General features: G+C 43.9%; 1 protein-coding gene across 1 annotated transcript in view; it reads left to right on the top strand.

Annotated features, from left to right (window-relative positions):
- The window catches only part of celsr1b (cadherin EGF LAG seven-pass G-type receptor 1b), a 44564-nt gene that overhangs the window by 11691 nt on the left and 15555 nt on the right, over positions 1-17318 (top strand). Inside the window, exons 2-8 of the mRNA XM_067234471.1 lie at positions 2451-3134; positions 5291-5513; positions 7101-7216; positions 8383-8471; positions 14872-15029; positions 15985-16148; positions 16545-16670. Coding sequence (XP_067090572.1) covers positions 2451-3134; positions 5291-5513; positions 7101-7216; positions 8383-8471; positions 14872-15029; positions 15985-16148; positions 16545-16670 — 1560 coding nt within the window. The remainder of the gene's footprint in view (positions 1-2450; positions 3135-5290; positions 5514-7100; positions 7217-8382; positions 8472-14871; positions 15030-15984; positions 16149-16544; positions 16671-17318) is intronic.

The raw sequence follows: 17318 nt of genomic DNA, 5'->3' as shown, positions 1-17318 counted from the left end.
TCTTTCTAACTAAACTAATTGTATTTCATGCAAATAACTCAAACAGGCGTACTGGAACAATACTCTATAAACAATATTATATTGTATATTCTTACTTTATACTATAGCTTTTACTAAAGACTCTAAGCATATACCCATCACTGTAACCAGGTGCCAAAAAGTCCTCTGCACTGAATCCTCTTTCCTGGAATGAGATAATCTTGCCAGGAGTTAACCGTGATGGCTACTAACCCTAGACTTTTGACTCAGAGCTGCCTTCTATCACTGCCTGTCCCTTGCTGTGACCTCTGCTCCATACATACTTATTGTTGTCAGACATGGTTGCACTTTCTAACAACCACACAATATGAAGCATTTGTACAAAAAGTGTTGATAGTTTACAGTCCCAGAGAGAGGGGGCTCCTCTCTGTCTCACTGTTTGGATATGTGTGATATCAGGTCAGCTCAGAAGCTGGTCAAGAATGTTTTAGAAGCTCTTTAAAAATAGCTTGTGAAGTCATATTTGTACAGATGCCAAAATGCTAGTTAGCTTCAACTTTGGTTTATTAACTATGTTTATCCTTCAGCTAATTAACTAAAACAAAGCTTGTCAATAAATGGATTGGCTCAAAACTGTGTAGTATTAAAGGGCACCACCCGCGTTATTAGTACCAGTTCCAAGGCCTTAATAAGCTAAGTTGTAATGTACTTGCTGAGGCTGTTGAGTATATTTCACCCCTCTGAACAGGCTCTCCTTATCTAAGTGATAGATGGCTGATATACTTGCGCCAAAGCTAACAAGGCACCCTGGTGAGTGTCTGTCAGGACCTGATATGCAAGCAGTGAACACTGGCACAGAAGATGTTTCTCTTACTCATGAGTTGGTGAATGGGGCAGGCTTTTGAATAAACAACCAGAAATATTTGTATGTAGTATTTCTAGGAAAGATACCAGCCATTAATTTAAATGTGTTCATGTTCACTCCCTTTAGTAACTCATTATAGCTAACTACAGGACAAAATGAAGAATTGAGGTTCACAAAGAAAGAGCTCATTTTTGGGGTTTGGTTAGTCAGCTTTGTCAAATGATTTTGTACATGCCTTTGTTGACAAGAGCTAAACAATAGTTGTTATGCTCAGATATTTTGGTAGTTTAGGCTTTTTTGGTCCACCTTGTTCAAGGGTTTGCTAGATTTTAACACTGAAAAGGGGAATGGGGTGAAAGTTAGAATTCCTTAAAAAACATTCCAAGATGGGCTGGTCTCAAATAAAGCCAGGGCAAGTTCTAGTTTAGGGTAATTACACAGTGTGTATGAAGGACACAAACACATGAATCACAATAAAATCTCTCTTTTGTCAAAAAGTCCTTTATGTACATCTTGGCTTGCAGTTGTCTTTGTATGACCAGCTGCTACTTGAGATCTTTGTGCGTATGTGTGTGTGTGCCTGTGTGTGTGTGTGAGTGAACTATGAAATTAAGCTTTGGTTGTAGTTGATGTGAATATATTTACCCACATTTTTTGGGGGGCCATCAATATTTGTTTGACTGCACAAACGAGTACGTGTGTATGAAAAAGTGGGGGGCCCTTGTTGTGTCTACCCTTGTGTGTGTGGCTTCATTGACAGTATGTGAGGGGACAGTGTAACAGAGTGGAAACCTTGTCCTCTTTGTCCGCTAATTATTATACACTGCATTCACATGATGGTGGGGCCCTCTGCTCAGCTCCATCCAGGCAGCCAGACCCTCACAAAGCCTCAACGATCTGGACAGAACTGGCTCGGCCCTATTCAACTCCCGCTTTGGGGACAGTTCTTAATCCCCCACCATCTAGGCCACCGGGATCTACAGCAGTTGGACATTAGTGTCAGTGTGACTGACCAGAGAATGAATACTTTAGAGTGTTCTAGAAACCCTATACCTTCTAAGTTATAATGCTTCTAGAATTCCATGTGAATCATTTGTTTACATTAAGCAAAATGAACGTCCGTCATCTACCCTGTATGTTTGTTTTAGATATTTTTCTTGTACAAGTTTATCCATAGCTTATAATTTGAAAGAAGTTCACAAAAGGGTATTCTCCCTGTTTTCCAAACTGTGCTCCTCAAAAATAAGTGCATTGTTGCATCATGTTGTTTCGTTAAGGTAGAGACTGTTTATTTCAGATTTCTGTACATTTCTGGACCTTAGCACTTCATCATAATCTTCTTCAGAAGCTATGATGAAACTAGTCTTAAATAGAACAAAAACAAAGGTTTCTTTGAATGGATTCATGTTAACAATCACCATATTCATTTGTTTCTGGATAATTTTTGTCTCCACAGCTTAATGTCCTTAGTCATACTTACTCAGTCTTTTTTGTACTGACATGCTGATTTTTAGTAAGTTTCCAATGTTTAGGACTACTTGTACGCCGATGAACATACTCCTTTTTGAAACCCTAAATGACCCTGTCGTCTTACTTTCCCCCACAGACGGCGTTCACCAGATCACCGCCCTCTGCACCCTTCGGGTCACCATCATCACAGACGAAATGCTGACCAACAGCATCACGGTGCGTCTGGAGAACATGTCCCAGGAGCGCTTCTTGTCTCCTCTCCTCGCCCTCTTCATGGAGGGCGTCGCCGCCGTCCTCTCCACCCGCCGCGACGGCGTCTTCGTCTTCAACATCCAGAACGACACCCATGTCCAGGGGAGCATCCTCAACGTCACCTTCTCTGCCCTGCAGCCTTCCGGGAGCGCGCATACTAATGAACTGGGCGTGTCCCCGGCCGCGTCCTCCAACCCGGGGCTGTTCTTCCCGTCCGAGGCCCTCCAGGAGCAGATCTACCTGAACCGCACGCTCCTCACCCTGGTGTCCAGCCAGCGCGTGCTGCCGTTCGACGACAACATCTGCCTGCGCGAGCCGTGCGAGAACTACATGAAGTGCGTGTCGGTGCTGAGGTTCGACAGCTCGGCGCCCTTCGTGGCGTCGGACACGGTGCTGTTTCGGCCCGTTCAGCCCGTGACGGGGCTGCGATGCCGCTGTCCCCCGGGCTTCACGGGGGACTACTGCGAGACGGAGATCGACCTGTGCTACTCCTCGCCCTGCCAGAACAACGGGGTGTGCCGCAGCAGAGAAGGAGGCTACACTTGCGAGTGTCCGGCGGACATCACAGGCGTGTGCTTTTCTTTGTTCTGTCTTTTGATCTGCTGTCTTTTGCTCTGCTGTCTTTCCTTCTTCCCAGTCTGTGATTCCCCTATTTGTGCTCACTATGCTTTCTCCCAATCGAAAATTCAGTTAAATGTTCCCCTGACTTTCCCTAACATTTCCTTGTCTTAGCCTTTCTTCTCTTTTCTTCCCTTCTCCCTGTCTCATCTTCCTGTACAGGAACGTTTATTTCACTGTATTTCATAAATATTTATTTGATCAATGTATTCGGGAAAATATATGTGGCTTTGGTTATAGAAAACCAAAGCCACATTGTTCAAGAGAAACGCCCGTTTAAATATCCTTTAAAAACTGATAGCAGCTCTTTTTAAAGTACCTGTGGACTTTGACACAAGGCCTTGAGCCAGTACCCTGATTACACCCAGCTATTATTGTATCTATTAATCAGTCTCCGGCCCTTTGGCCTTTGAAGACTCCTAGCCAGGCCATATTGCCTGGAGCCATAGAGGAAGGTGATGACGGTCATTCTGACAGTCCTGGTCTCAGGTTCCTCACACTTTGGGGGGAAAAGCACCTCTCCTAATTCCCCTAAGGAACCGGAGATTATCCCCCGGTGGAGTCGGTGATCTGCTTCTAAGCTGGAATTCCGTACCCTGTAATTCCTAGGTGTTCTCTTTATCCAGATCTTGTCGGGATAATTTGCGACACTCAACACCGCGCATTACGCTTCTGTTCAGGGATTCAGTCTGAGAAAGGCCCAGTGGAATGCACAGCACTGGAGGAGGTAACAGTTGTTGCTGTTGACCTGGAGGACAGTTATATCTGGTCTTCTTTACAGTGTATTTCTTGTCTACCTTTCCTCTTTCCATTCTAACCCATAATGTGGAGACTCACATGAACTTAAACGAGCCTTCGTTTAAGTTGGTAAATTGGGTCTACCGTTGAGAAAAATATAATTATTTTTAGCTGTTTATTATCTTCATTGAGTTGGACTAGAAGTGACAGGCATGCTGAACCCCTTTGAGATTATAGAAAGACAAGCTGCTGAACTCCTGTAAAGGCCTGTAGACATTTCATAAGTAATGCTCTGTCACAACATGCCTACAGGCACTGAGACCAGGTAAATCAGCGCCTCCTTTAACATTCTCTGGAAGATTGTTGTGCTGTTCAGTTTACTATCACAGTCACTATCACAATCTAAAACCATGCTACCGCATAAAGCTACAACATTTAAATATTGTTTTTACACTCAACCACTGTGAATATTCAACTGCATTTGCTTTAGGTCTGTGCTCAGTTTTGTTGCGAAATCCCCCATGATCCCTTGCTAGCTGTTAGGAACAGTTTGGCTGAAATCAGACCAACGAGTCAGCGCTTCCCCTGCCTGCCGCTTCTGTCGGCGCCCGTTTCAAAGCTGTCACCATCACACGCTTCAGTGTTGGTTAACCAGGCAGGACGTGGTCAGAACGGGGGTGTGGTGGGTTGTGACAGGTGTTTTGGAGACCACCAAGGTAGTTCTGTTCTTGGGTTGAAGACTCACCATTGTCCTGCTGTCATTACCGCAGCAACCCCCTCGGTTCCAAAGAGGAGCCGTGGTCAGTTCGGGTCATCGAACATAACAGTTACATTTCAGTGTGTCTTGACAAAGCTTGCTGAGAAGAGGGGACTTTTCTCCCAATCCCATCACTGTCTTTGTTCATTCTAGCTTTTAAGGGTTTGTAGTTTTGGAGTTTAACCGTGTGATAAAAAAATACAATTCTGTTGTCACAAAACAGTAAAGGACTGAAGTGATACCGTAAGGAAGTTTTAGTTGTCGGAATAATTACAGACACTGATGGAGGCCCTAGCAGGAGAGGCATACTTTAGGACTTTGCATTTGTCTTACAGAGGATAGTTTACTGTGTCTATACTTGGGACTGGAGAAACACGGTGAAAGACATGGATGAAATATTGGGCGTCAAAATATTAAATGATCTGAAATATATTCTCTATGCTGACATGGGTATTGTTGGCAGAGCTATCTTCTAGATTCTTGTGATATTAAGGCCTTAATATGGATTGTTTAATCGACACAAGCATATCACCCGCTAAGCTTTGTCCCACTTCCAATTCACTGGTCTGGGGTCTGGGTCTTGAACTCCTTTGTGTTCTCCCCTCCATTAGGCGAGCACTGTGAGGTGAACTCCCGCTCCGGGCGTTGTGTCCCGGGGGTGTGTAGGAACGGGGCCAGGTGTGTGGACCTGCTGGTGGGAGGCTTCATGTGCCAGTGCCCCCCAGGAGAGTTCCAGAAGCCCTACTGTGAGGTGACCACACGCAGCTTCCCTGGACAGTCCTTCGTCACCTTCAGAGGCCTGCGCCAGAGGTTTCACTTCACCCTCTCCTTCATGTAAGTGCTGTCTGTCTCTCTCCTTCATGTAAGTGCTGTCTGTATCTCTCCTTCATGTAAGTGCTGTCTGTCTCTCTCCTTCATGTAAGTGCTGTCTGTCTCTCTCCTTCATGTAAGTGCTGTCTGTCTCTCTCCTTCATGTAAGTGCTGTCTGTCTCTCTCCTTCATGTAAGTGCTGTCTGTCTCTCTCCTTCATGTAAGTGCTGTCTGTCTCTCTCCTTCATGTAAGTTCTCTACTGCAATGCATAAAATACGTCTATTTGTTCCGTGAAGATACTCTCCACTTGTGTGCGTAGAATGTGCTTGTGCGTGCATGGCTGTGTCTTTAGTAAATCTACTGTACGTACATGTTTGTATCCCTCAAGAGCATACCAACAATACGGTGTTCCTTTGGGTTTCTCGACATTGGCCCACACCTGGACTCCTATCCGTGCATTGAGCTATCTCTCCACGCCCACATGATAAGCATCATCTCGTCATGCCAAAACGTTCATGCAGCACAGCCGTTTTGTAATAAGCGGTAATGACTGTCTCCACGGTAACGCTAATAAACAGCAACCGAAGGGCTTTGTCTTGTGAGGCGAAAAGGGGTAGGGGGGCGTGTTGTGGGCGTGATATTCGCTGTCTCCGACCCTGGTTTTACAAAAGTGCTGACTCTGTATGAAAAACGCCCTTTCCTGCTACCTGAGTGGCTACAGGATACTGGGATCAACCCCCCTGGTGAGCGACCATACAGCTCATTTCCACTTCACCTTAAAAGGAGGATTTGACAGAGCAAGTCTACCCTGTAGAGGGTTTTTTAACGACAGGAAATAGTGAACAACCCAAAGTACTTTCACTGCGGCCTTAGAAATCTGTAGCCTAAATATGATAGACTACCATCAGACGCATGAAAGAATTGCAAGAAACAGTTACCAGACATTATGAAAGAAAAGATATTTCCATGGTGAAATAGTTGTGATGAAGTCTCTCACTATGCCATATATCTAATGTTCCATAGAAAAGGTGAAGAGACCAAAACACAGGAAGTGAAACGTGGCGTAGGTGTTTTTGTTGGGGAGAGCTTCCTGGATCGGTGCCCCTGTGCCATGTGGCATGTGACCTCCAGTGACCTCATACCCCGTCGTATGCCAGCTGCTAGGTCAATGTCACACAGCGCCATGTTCACTTATCTGACGTGGGTCCAGGTCCCAGCGCTATATCCCTCTGGTTTTACATCTGTCCACACCAACCCTCCCTCTTCCATTTTCCAAATTCCTCTTTTCTTTTTACTTCCTTCTGTCCACTGTTTTTCCTTTTACTCCCCGCTTTCCATTTTCACCCTCATTTCCTGTAATTTAGATTCACTTTGTCTCTCAACATTCAAGGTTTCTTTATCGCAACTGAGCTCATTCGGACTCAACACGCGTTTGGCTGTCTCTGTGCCAACAAAACTATGAGGAAATAAAGAAGTCCCTTTCATATAAATGTCCCAACATTTATATGAAGATTTCTAAATGAAACTGTTAATCAAAAAAGGGTCATAGCTCTGTGACTTATTCACTCTGCCACATAGGAGTAAAACATCCCCTTTGCCATTTTGACCAGGTTTGCCACGAGGGAGAGGAACGCTCTCCTCCTCTACAACGGCAGATTCAACGAGAAACACGACTTCATCGCCCTGGAGATCATCGAGGAGCAGGTGCAGCTGACCTTTTCAGCCGGTGAGGATGGGAGCAGACAATTTGGTCTCATTGTCCTTGTAGTCGAAAGTTTTTCACTAAAGGCACATAATTAATTTCAACACACTTGACAAGGAAGACGTTTGGGATTAGAAAGGCCTTGATACAATATATAATGGGAAGTGTAAACAGTAACCTCAAGACAGAATTAAAACCCTCTCAAAAAGGCTTAGCATTGTTTCACAGTGTCCTGCCTTCAACATACAGTACCAGTATGAACTGACAGTCTGTACAGTACTCGATTCTCTAAACTAAGTAATTCAAAAGTTCCAAAAGCTTCTGGCCACGACAAATGTTATTGACAGTAGCTTTGGAGATGCTCAGATCGTTCTCCTCCTCAGACAGACCACCTTTTGTCAGCGGGGAATGCAGAATCTCATTAACTTGAGGTGAATTATAGTCAGTGGATAAGTGGATGGGTTAAAGGTCGTACTGCCAAGCCACAGAGATACCTGGGAAAAAATGTCAAGTGTAAACATCACCACCCTGATGTGTTCCAGTCTGGTGAGTGAAGAGACCATCCTTGACAGAGAGCTGCTGGTCTATACAAACACTCATGAACCCCCAGCCAGGTCTCCATTACTGTTGTGAACACTGTTCTGGATCAGTAGGGTTTCTATTGCATCCCCCCCCCCCCTCCCCTTCATCACCCTATTTATAATTTCCTTTAACTACAGTGGACTGCATATCCTCCTTTAATTAATGAAGACACTCTCCTGGAGAGCAGGATTGAGAGGGAGGCGGCCATAGTTGGAGTTCCCATAGTAGGAGTCAGGGGAACTGGGTTCATCCCTGAGCGAATGTCTGATTCAAATGGCTTCATTTATTTTGATATTTTCATTTCTGCTCTCGTCTGTATTCTACATGTCACCTCCACTTTCTGCTTATTCTGTAACTGCACACAGTTACCTGAACACTTTGTGAGTTCATTTGGGATCAAGAAAATGAATTGAATTAAAATGAATAATGGAATTATTAACTGTGTGTTGGAACTATTACAATGTGCCTTAACAACCCTTTCAGTCTTTATTTGATTCATCCTTTAGTTGGATGGTATTTTTACTCTACGTGGTCTCCATGTCAAAAGGACAAATCCTGTTGGAGTGGATGCTGTCGATTCAAATGTTTCCTGTTTCATTTCCCTCCAGGAGAAACCAAAACCACCGTATCGCCCTTCGTCCTCGGTGGGGTCAGTGATGGCCAGTGGCATACTGTTCAGCTCCACTACTACAACAAGGTAACCACCCAAATACTGTCAGAAGTATTCACATCCAATCCTTGATTTTCTGCTGATTATAATGCTTTGGATGAAAGTGTCTGCTTATTGAATACAAATGTGAATTTAAGGTATGCATACATGTCCTGGATGGGTGGAGCATGGTGATGCATTTTGGTTGCCCCCTCCTTTGGATGCTGGGTGGAGTGAGGAGGGGCAACGGGGGTGGGGGCGACAGTCTCTGGAAGAGCCTGTGTGTGTGTTGATCTGTGGAGTTGAGGGTGGGATGAGATTGCATTTATCGTCACTGTATGTCAACATATTGAGCAGGACAATCGCCTGGCTAAAAACAGCACATAATCCAGTACATTGTACTGGCCTACCTACCAGATGCAACCCTTAGCGGCAAATTGCAATTAGTAGAGCACCATTGAGATTAGATTAGCAGGGCCTAGACCAATGAAGACCCTGTTTCTAATCCTCGGGGCCTCAATTCAACGGGTCAAAGGTCAGGGAAATGGGACAACCACACTACCACCATCCCTCCTCCTCCTCCACCCCCCAACCCCTCTTCTTCTGTTTTTGCTGGTTTCATCGCAAGTTCACAGTCGTGGCAGGCTCGCGTGGTTTCCATGGGAACAGACACGCTAGTCTTTGTTTTGGTGTTTTTAAAGTTTGGGATGAGATGAGGTTGAATTTGACAAAGAAAACATTTGGGATCCCTCCCCCCTGTTTCATTTGAGTGTTGTGCCCTTATCTTGAATGACAGGACTGTATTGTTCATGGTTTTGAAACTGAAACAGGAAGACCCCCTAGCAGTGAGGTATTTTTGGAATTAATAGTTTTCTCTGCGAGGGCTTTTGATGTTTATGTTTATGGACGAGGAAGCTATTACGGTCTACTTGAAAGGTGCAACCTGCTGGGAGACCTGATCATGGAAAGATTAACTTGTTTTTTGTGCTATTTTGCTTTTGTGAACACCTTGGCTGAATGAGTAGAGTTGAGTCAGAGTTTTTAAGTGTTTTTGTCTTGACTGTAAAAATACTCCCAATAGTTTGCCAGGTTATAAAATACCTGCCAAAGTTGTAGTTATCTAGTTAGGGGTGAGAAACAGTGACCCTACAATAAGTGATCTTAAATCAAGGCTATTTTTCCTTTGCAGTGAATTAACATTTCCACCATCTTCAACGTTTGTCGAAAATCCTTATGATACTGAGAGGCATCTAGATGTATCATTAACATATCCCAAACAACTCCATTGTCCAAAGACGATAATTAATGAATAACTAGCCGATGAAGCCTGTTTTTTACGAAATGTTGTGAACTCAACCCCCCACTAACCCCCACCTCCTAGCCCAGCTTCTGTTTCTCTCCCATGACAATAAAGGAACAGCATGCTGCCCTGCTCTCTCCCATCTCTCTTCCTCCCCTCCCTCCCACTTATCCCTCCCTCCCTCTCTACTACCTCTCGCTCTATCCCTCCCTACCACCCCTGCCCTTCTCCCCTATCCCTCTCCCCCACCCCTCCACTCCCCTCTATCCCTACCACCCCAACCTCCCTCCCTGCTCCCCCCGCCCTCTCTCCGTTCCTCACTCCCTCTTCTAATTCATACTCCCCTCCTGTGGTGAGACACACAAGCGCTGCCCCTCCCTCCTGCTGGTGCATTCTCGAGTGGGACAATGTGCAGCTTGGGCTCCCATCAACACCACCAGCCGTCACCTATTTACTCCTGCCTAAGCCCTCCTCAGAGTGGGAGCAGCTCCTCAGCCAGAAAACCCCAGAAGATCCTTCTCATATGTTGATGAGCGAAACGCTCAGGCCGTAGGCAGGTCGAGGCAGTCTGCTTATCGGCCGTGTGCTTTGTCACCAAAACAGAGCATTTTTGAGTTGGTCTTACTAATAATCACATTTATTTGATCTGTCGTGAGTGGGGGAAAAAATGACGGAATTAAATAAAAACACACAGACACACAAGTCTATATTCCTACAAACACACACAGAGATTTTGTCTCTTCTTTTTCTTTGTTTTCTTAACCTATTGTGGATGAGTTGACTGCCTCCCCAGTGCTAAGGTCAGAGCTCACGAATCGGTGTCATGAGAGCAAGAAGTACAGGTACAGTTTATAAGTAGGTAAAGAAATGGGACAAGGTGAAGTTTAGTATTTGATTTGTTGTGTCTCCATTCTGATAGCTTTGACCCTGAGGGTGAACAGATCATTGATAGAAGAGTCCTAGTTTGTGTACTGCTTCTAGGACATCAGAGGTCCATGGCCAAGTTGTGGTTAGTTAACCTTCACTTCCTTGTCTGTGATACTGCTGTGGGGAGTTCAAGTGGTCGGTTGTTTTGTCTTGTGGTCAAAGTCTTTTTATCCTACCATGGCATGCTCTGTAAGTGTGTTACAGGATACCTTACATCGCAAACAATAGACCTCCCTTTCTCTCTCTCTTTTTCTCAGTTCCTCTCATTCACACTCACTTGTGCTCACTCATAGACAACCACCTCCTCAGAAAATCCAAGCTGGGCCAAAGTTTGTGGAATTTTGTTTATTCCTGAAAGTAGGTGAATTTAGTTTTGTTCTCCCCCAGATAATATGCTGACGTCAGTGCTTGACTCTTTGTTGTGTATTTTGATGTTTTGTAGGCCACAGGAAGTCTGAACAGATTTGATTTATGACAGTGTTTGTTAGGAATGCGGAGGGGAATCTCAACCTCTGTCATCACTTTGTTCCATGTCCTGTTGTTCTCTAGTCTATGGTAACAACATAGTTGAACCAATATAAAAAAAAGCTGTCTTCCTCTACAATAACTTTACAGTCTCTGTTTCCTGTTTCGAATCATTCAAAGGATTCCATAACTTCAGTTGGCATTAACAGGGTCAAAGATGAACTGCTGACTACATTAAATGAATTTAACAACTTTATGACCCATGTTACAAAGGATAAAATCCCATTCTAGATATTCACACTGTTACACTCTGTATCCCGTGGACAGGCCTTGTATCTCTCAGTAAAGGAAAATTCAGTCGCATTCCAACTGTCACAATTTGAATAGAGGCTTCTCATTGGGTGCTCAGAGTCAAGTTTCAGACAATTATTCTTGTCGGCAGTGGCATCCGCAGAATGATCATATAAGCTACCGTATCGCTTTCTTGATGACATATCAGCCCTGATTGAGAAGTCTGGGTGATTCATTGAACAAGGAGGATTAATGACAGTCTGGAATGTTATCTACATTTGCAACTAGACCCTAAAGCCCGTTATGTCTTTTGTTTACGAAGAAAGACAACAGATTTTTTTGACAGAGTTGAAGGAGTGCGCTGGACTCTCACGTTTCAAAAGAGCCAACCTACGTATATACAAAGAGGTGTCCAAGAACATGACCTCATGTTGTTGGGTCTTTTCAGCATTGTCAGCCATGCCGACAAGATTTACGTTGATGGCAGCCAATGATGTCAAGAAGGTTTAGCTCGAGGGACAGAGAGGTATCTACACACATGACATGTCGTGGCAGTTGCCTAAAACTCACACATTTCAATTTGTTTATAATCATTAAGATTTAGTGACAATCACCCTTACATACTTTATTAATAGGGTATGGCAAACTCATGTCACGTTCAGCCATTATGTTGAAGTACTTTCAGTCATAAATGGTGGGAGTTACACTTCAACAGATCCCCCTCGGTCAAGTATGGCACCGGGACAAGACCCACCCAGCCATCTGAGTCGACTCTGTCAGGGAGGCAGGATAATCATTAAAATTTCAATCAAGAACATGTTCAAGAGTCAGGGATTAAGCTCCAAAGGCCCGGCCGTCATCTGTGCATAATCTCCAGACAATGGGCGCCAAAACGCTCATCCCTCTATTAATGTCGTTGGCTGAGCGAGGAGTTGTACAGTAGTTGCCAAACAACACTATCCTTTTCTTCACTTTCCTCCGACGTCATGAATTGATAGTATTTTACTGTGTTCTGTGTAATAATCTTTCATGTAAAATGTTAACGAAAGTTTGTTTTAACTATTACATTTGGGACCAATACCAGTGGAGAATTTTGGTCGGTTCATTGCACATCTCAAACCTAGTTCCGCTGCCTTACTGTTAGCCGCGGACTCTTGTAAAAGAGTTGTTACGAACATGAAAACTACACCACAGAAAAAAGATAAAAGACGTAACACTATATCACTCTACTCTGATCCTAAAAGAGCAGACTCCTGCTGACAAATGATCACTTTCCCCATAACATGTTGGGAGACTGTAATGTATAGCTTTGATACATCAACTGGACAATGGCCTAACATTCAGCACATCCCAAGGCTAAGTTAGTGAACATGTGAGTTGGACTTTGGTAATTGATACCACAGGCTTTACAGAGGGAGATGCCTGTACTACTGTAAGACAAGAGCAAGACTGTTTGGCTCATCCTCCAGCGTGTGTTCCGTCCTTGTTCAACAAGTGGGCCAGCAGGCTCTGAAGTGACTGATATCTGATGCAAACCTGTCAGTACTTGGTAATGTACAAAATCAATACAAAGAAAAGGACTTGGACATATTTCATATGGTGTAGATATGTTTAGGTGACCCACAGGTAGTGGTGTAGGATTAGTCTGAAGAACAGGGTTCAGAAGGAGGCTCTGACCACTGAAGTGGATTGCCATGGCAATGTCACAATCGTCCACCACAACCAACGCTACCTTCTCCCCGGAGGGCCCGTGAGGGCCCGTGAGTGCCTCCTTCTGAACCCTGTTCTTCAGAACAGAGGATCACGCTAACCTCAAACTTTGGCTGGAGCATATACTCAAGGCATCACAATATGAAAGATTATGTTAAAGTTTGGCATAAAATCAAACAAATTATTCTGGTTGGTCAAGACATCCACACTTTGTGGGCAGTGGTGCAGTCTAGTATAGAAAAATAGGGCGTACCCTAAATTGACTAATCCTACACCACTACCTGTGGGTCACCTAAACATATCTACACCATATGAAATATGTCCTTTTCTTTGTATTGATTTGGTACATTACCAAGTACTGACAGGTTTGCATCAGATATCAGTCACTTCAGAGCCTGCTGGCCCACTTGTTGAACAAGGACGGAACACACGCTGGAGGATGAGACACAACCTCCTGTCGGTCTCTAACTTCCTAATTCAGGGTTTCTCAAAACAAAAACTGCATGAAGATTTGTGGATTAGTGTAACAACCAGAAACAAATCCCTGTTCTGTTCTTTATTGTTTTTAAACTTGCCCTTTCATCACCAACTTTACAGTAAGAACCGCAATATGCCTCACACATCTGCTAGTTTAAGCATTCTTTTCTCATGCATGTTGAAGCAACACTATAAAAAGAAAGCAATTCCTTTTGGTGTTACTTCTGCAGCATTTTGGGTTTTATCTTGGTGTTAGCAGCTGACAGCAGGAAACTGGAAGAGTTACGTTCAAAAGCCTGAAACTGTAGGTCTGTCGTTTTGGTTAATGTACTAAGCTTGCTCACAATGAGAGATAAGGTGGAGAATTCCAATGTTCTTTTTGTTTTTTGTTTTTGCAGTGGAGTGACAAATTCTTGTAAATACTGAAATTTTATGCAATATTATATGCTGTTCTAAAATTCACCTCATCACTGAGCATGATGCTGTTCGGGGGTGGGGGGACCAGGTGTAACAGTAAAAGTGGTGGGTGAGTCGACGATTCAACGGGCCAAGCTGCTACTTAAAAAGATGGTCTCTGACGACAGCGGCCATTGTTGTTGTCGCAGGTTGGAAACTGTGGTGTCTGGGGAGGATTTGACACGGAATGGAGCCCTCTGTCTGTGGTGTCTCTTCACCCACCAGTGTCCCGCTTCTGTAATCCAATTAGCCCCCACAGTTCTGCGCTTAGTTTCACCAAGCGTTAAATAGACTGCACGGCATGAAGGTTTCCACTAGCATGGCTAATGCTAGGGAGGCTAAACCAAGGACATCTCAATAACTAGACAGCAGGCAGGGAACATCTCTCTGTTGGATCTTCCATGTGTTTTATAAAGGGAATAACTTGCATGTCTCAGAGACTTAGGTGCGATGGAAACACGCCAGCGAGCCAGGCCTTGTGCCCATGTTCAGTATCTGGTTTGAAAGGTCCCTCAGAAAACACTCAGAAAACAGTGCTGCAACCATACTGCCCCTTGTTTACATTTTTTTGTCCAATTGAGAGGACAATCATGGACGTTTTAATGATGTCACAAATGTGAACAAATTTAGGAATTGCTGCGTAATTCTAGTTAATTAAGTCAAAGGTGTATAACTGTTACTCCAATAAGATTAGGATGTGACATTTATTTTCCTTAAAACGATGTTCTGTAATATGTTAAAATAAAAAAAACGTTGGTCTCAAAATGCTCTATGAAGTGTGAACAAGCACTGTGAGGTGAACTATTTTTTGTCTCTTTCCAGCCCAACATTGGTCGCCTCGGCATCCCTCACGGGCCCTCCGGGGAGAAGGTAGCGGTGGTTGTGGTGGACGATTGTGACATTGCCATGGCAATCCGCTTCAGTGGGCAGATCGGGAACTACTCGTGTGCCGCCCAGGGAACCCAGACAGGACTGAAGAAGTGAGTGTGTTTGTGTGTGTGTGTAGTCTAAACTGTATATTCACAAATGCATTCTGTCTCACTGATGTTTCCTCATTCCTCGTTTCTCTCTCCTCTCTCTCTCACTCCCCCTCTCTCTCTCCCTCTTTCTCTCTCCTCTCTCTCACTCTCCCTCTCTCTCTCTCTCCCTCTCTCTCTCTCTCCCTCTCTCTCTCCCTCTCTCTCTCACTCCCCCTCACACCCCCTCCCTCTCTCTCTCCCTCTCTCTCTCACTCCCCCTCTCTCTCCCCCTCTCTCTCTCACTCTCCCCCTCTCTCTCCCTCTTTCTTTCTCTCCCCATTTGTTCTCCATCAATTTCTTTCACATCATAGGTCTAATTTTGTGGATTTTAATTGCATTATAAAATGCTTCCAACTGGACTATTCAAATGCCTTATAAAATGTGCTTAGACTTTATTCACTTCTTAAACCGAAAGATCTCCATTCAAATGCAAATCCTCCTATATCTGACCCCGTGTTTTATTCATATTCAAATTCTGCTCTTGATTTAAACCCTTTTTGTTTGGGGTATTAGTGAATCACAAGACACAGCACAATAGAGGCTGTTTGGTGAAATCTGAACAGTGCATTTTTCATAATTTTATATTATAAACCTCTTGCGTCAACGCTTAGTCAAATCAACTTTAATTAGGGTTTTTTGATCAAAATCTATAATAATAAAACTGGTTGGATTTCTGTCTATAGGCTGCATTGTCTTAGTATACTGTGTGTTCAGATTATTCTGTAGTGTGACACTTACAAATGTTATATAATCGGATTCTTAACACGCTGCTATGTTCCATTCTCTTGAACTACCTATCCCTGTTGCTCTTTCCTTCCCTAATCAGCAGTGACAAAGATCTATACCTCCCATCCCTGTTGTAGTAGGCAGAGTTTTGGTGAGAGTTAGTCTAAGATGGTTTTCCATCCTCTCCTAGGTCTCTGGACCTGACTGGACCGCTGCTCTTGGGCGGCGTTCCCAACCTTCCGGAAGACTTCCCGGTGAGGAACCGGGACTTCGTAGGTTGTGTGAGGGACCTGGTTGTCGACAGCAAGCCCGTGGACATGAACAGCTACATTGCTAACAATGGAACGGCTGCAGGTGGGCTCCACACAAATCAACCTTTCAATCAATCTTTACCATCCAACTTTACTCACAGTCTGGCAGCGTGAAAACGCATGTGTAGCGAAAACCCCTAAACACACTAACTTGAGAGTCTGACAAAAATAAGCACAACATTTGACCCCGGCCAGCACCTGGTCTATGGCAGTTGGCCACTGATACTTGGCCACCATACTTACATACATACACCATACACGTGGCCACCATACAGACCCAGCAATGGGTCAGTTAGTGTGTTTTGGCCTCAGGATCACATGGTCAGGTCACATGACCAGGAAAAACTACAGGCCCTGCTCCAACTTTCCACTGTCTTTGCTGTAACATACATGTTTTTGATTGATTATTTGTGAACTGGAAATCTTTTTTCAAATTTAGGATGCACAGCAAAGAAGGACTTCTGCAGTGGAGCAGTGTGTCAGAATAAAGGATCTTGTGTGAACAAGTGGAACACCTATTCCTGTGATTGTCCTCTAGGCTATGGGGGCAAGAACTGTGAACAAGGTAAAGTATGTGTTTGTGTGTCTCAGTGTCTACTCAACATATTAATGTTGTTACTCTTCATAGTTAGGGACTTGTTATTGAATATATTTACATTACATTGTATTCATTTGGCAGATGGTTTTATGGATGGACATACAAATAGTGCATATAGAATGTACAGCAGAAAATGAAGCATCAGAAGTACATAGTTCTTACAGTATTTTGGCAGTTAAACTACTTCAACTTCTGACTCTAATCAAATCAAGAAAGGTAACATTTCCACCTTTCAAATGTCAGTAATTTTTGCGTGAAAAGGAAATCACTTATTAAGTAGCTTTAAATTCTCAGAAAGCTTACTTTGACCTAATTCCTAAGGCCATTTAACAGTCAGTGCTCAGAAACTCATGATCACTGTACTGTCTCTGTTCAGCTCTGAAGACTATGAAATACACCTAATTACTGGCCAGCTGTGTATGTGTGCTCATGTTTGTGTATATGCATGTGTGTGTTTAAGGGTGTGCGTGTATGGTTGTTTTCAGGCGTTCAGTGTACACACTTTCCCTGCAAATCCCACACCCAATGAATACCTCAAATGTTTTTTTTTTTACCTCAATAAACATAAATGTGTCGGAATGTGTCACTATAAGGAATGGGAGCACTCTAACAGTC

Source organism: Osmerus mordax, chromosome 4 (assembly GCF_038355195.1).
Source record: "Osmerus mordax isolate fOsmMor3 chromosome 4, fOsmMor3.pri, whole genome shotgun sequence".
NCBI classification, from domain to species: domain Eukaryota; kingdom Metazoa; phylum Chordata; class Actinopteri; order Osmeriformes; family Osmeridae; genus Osmerus; species Osmerus mordax.
The sequence above is the reverse complement of the archived record's forward strand: the minus strand, read 5'-3'. Positions and strand labels throughout refer to the sequence as shown.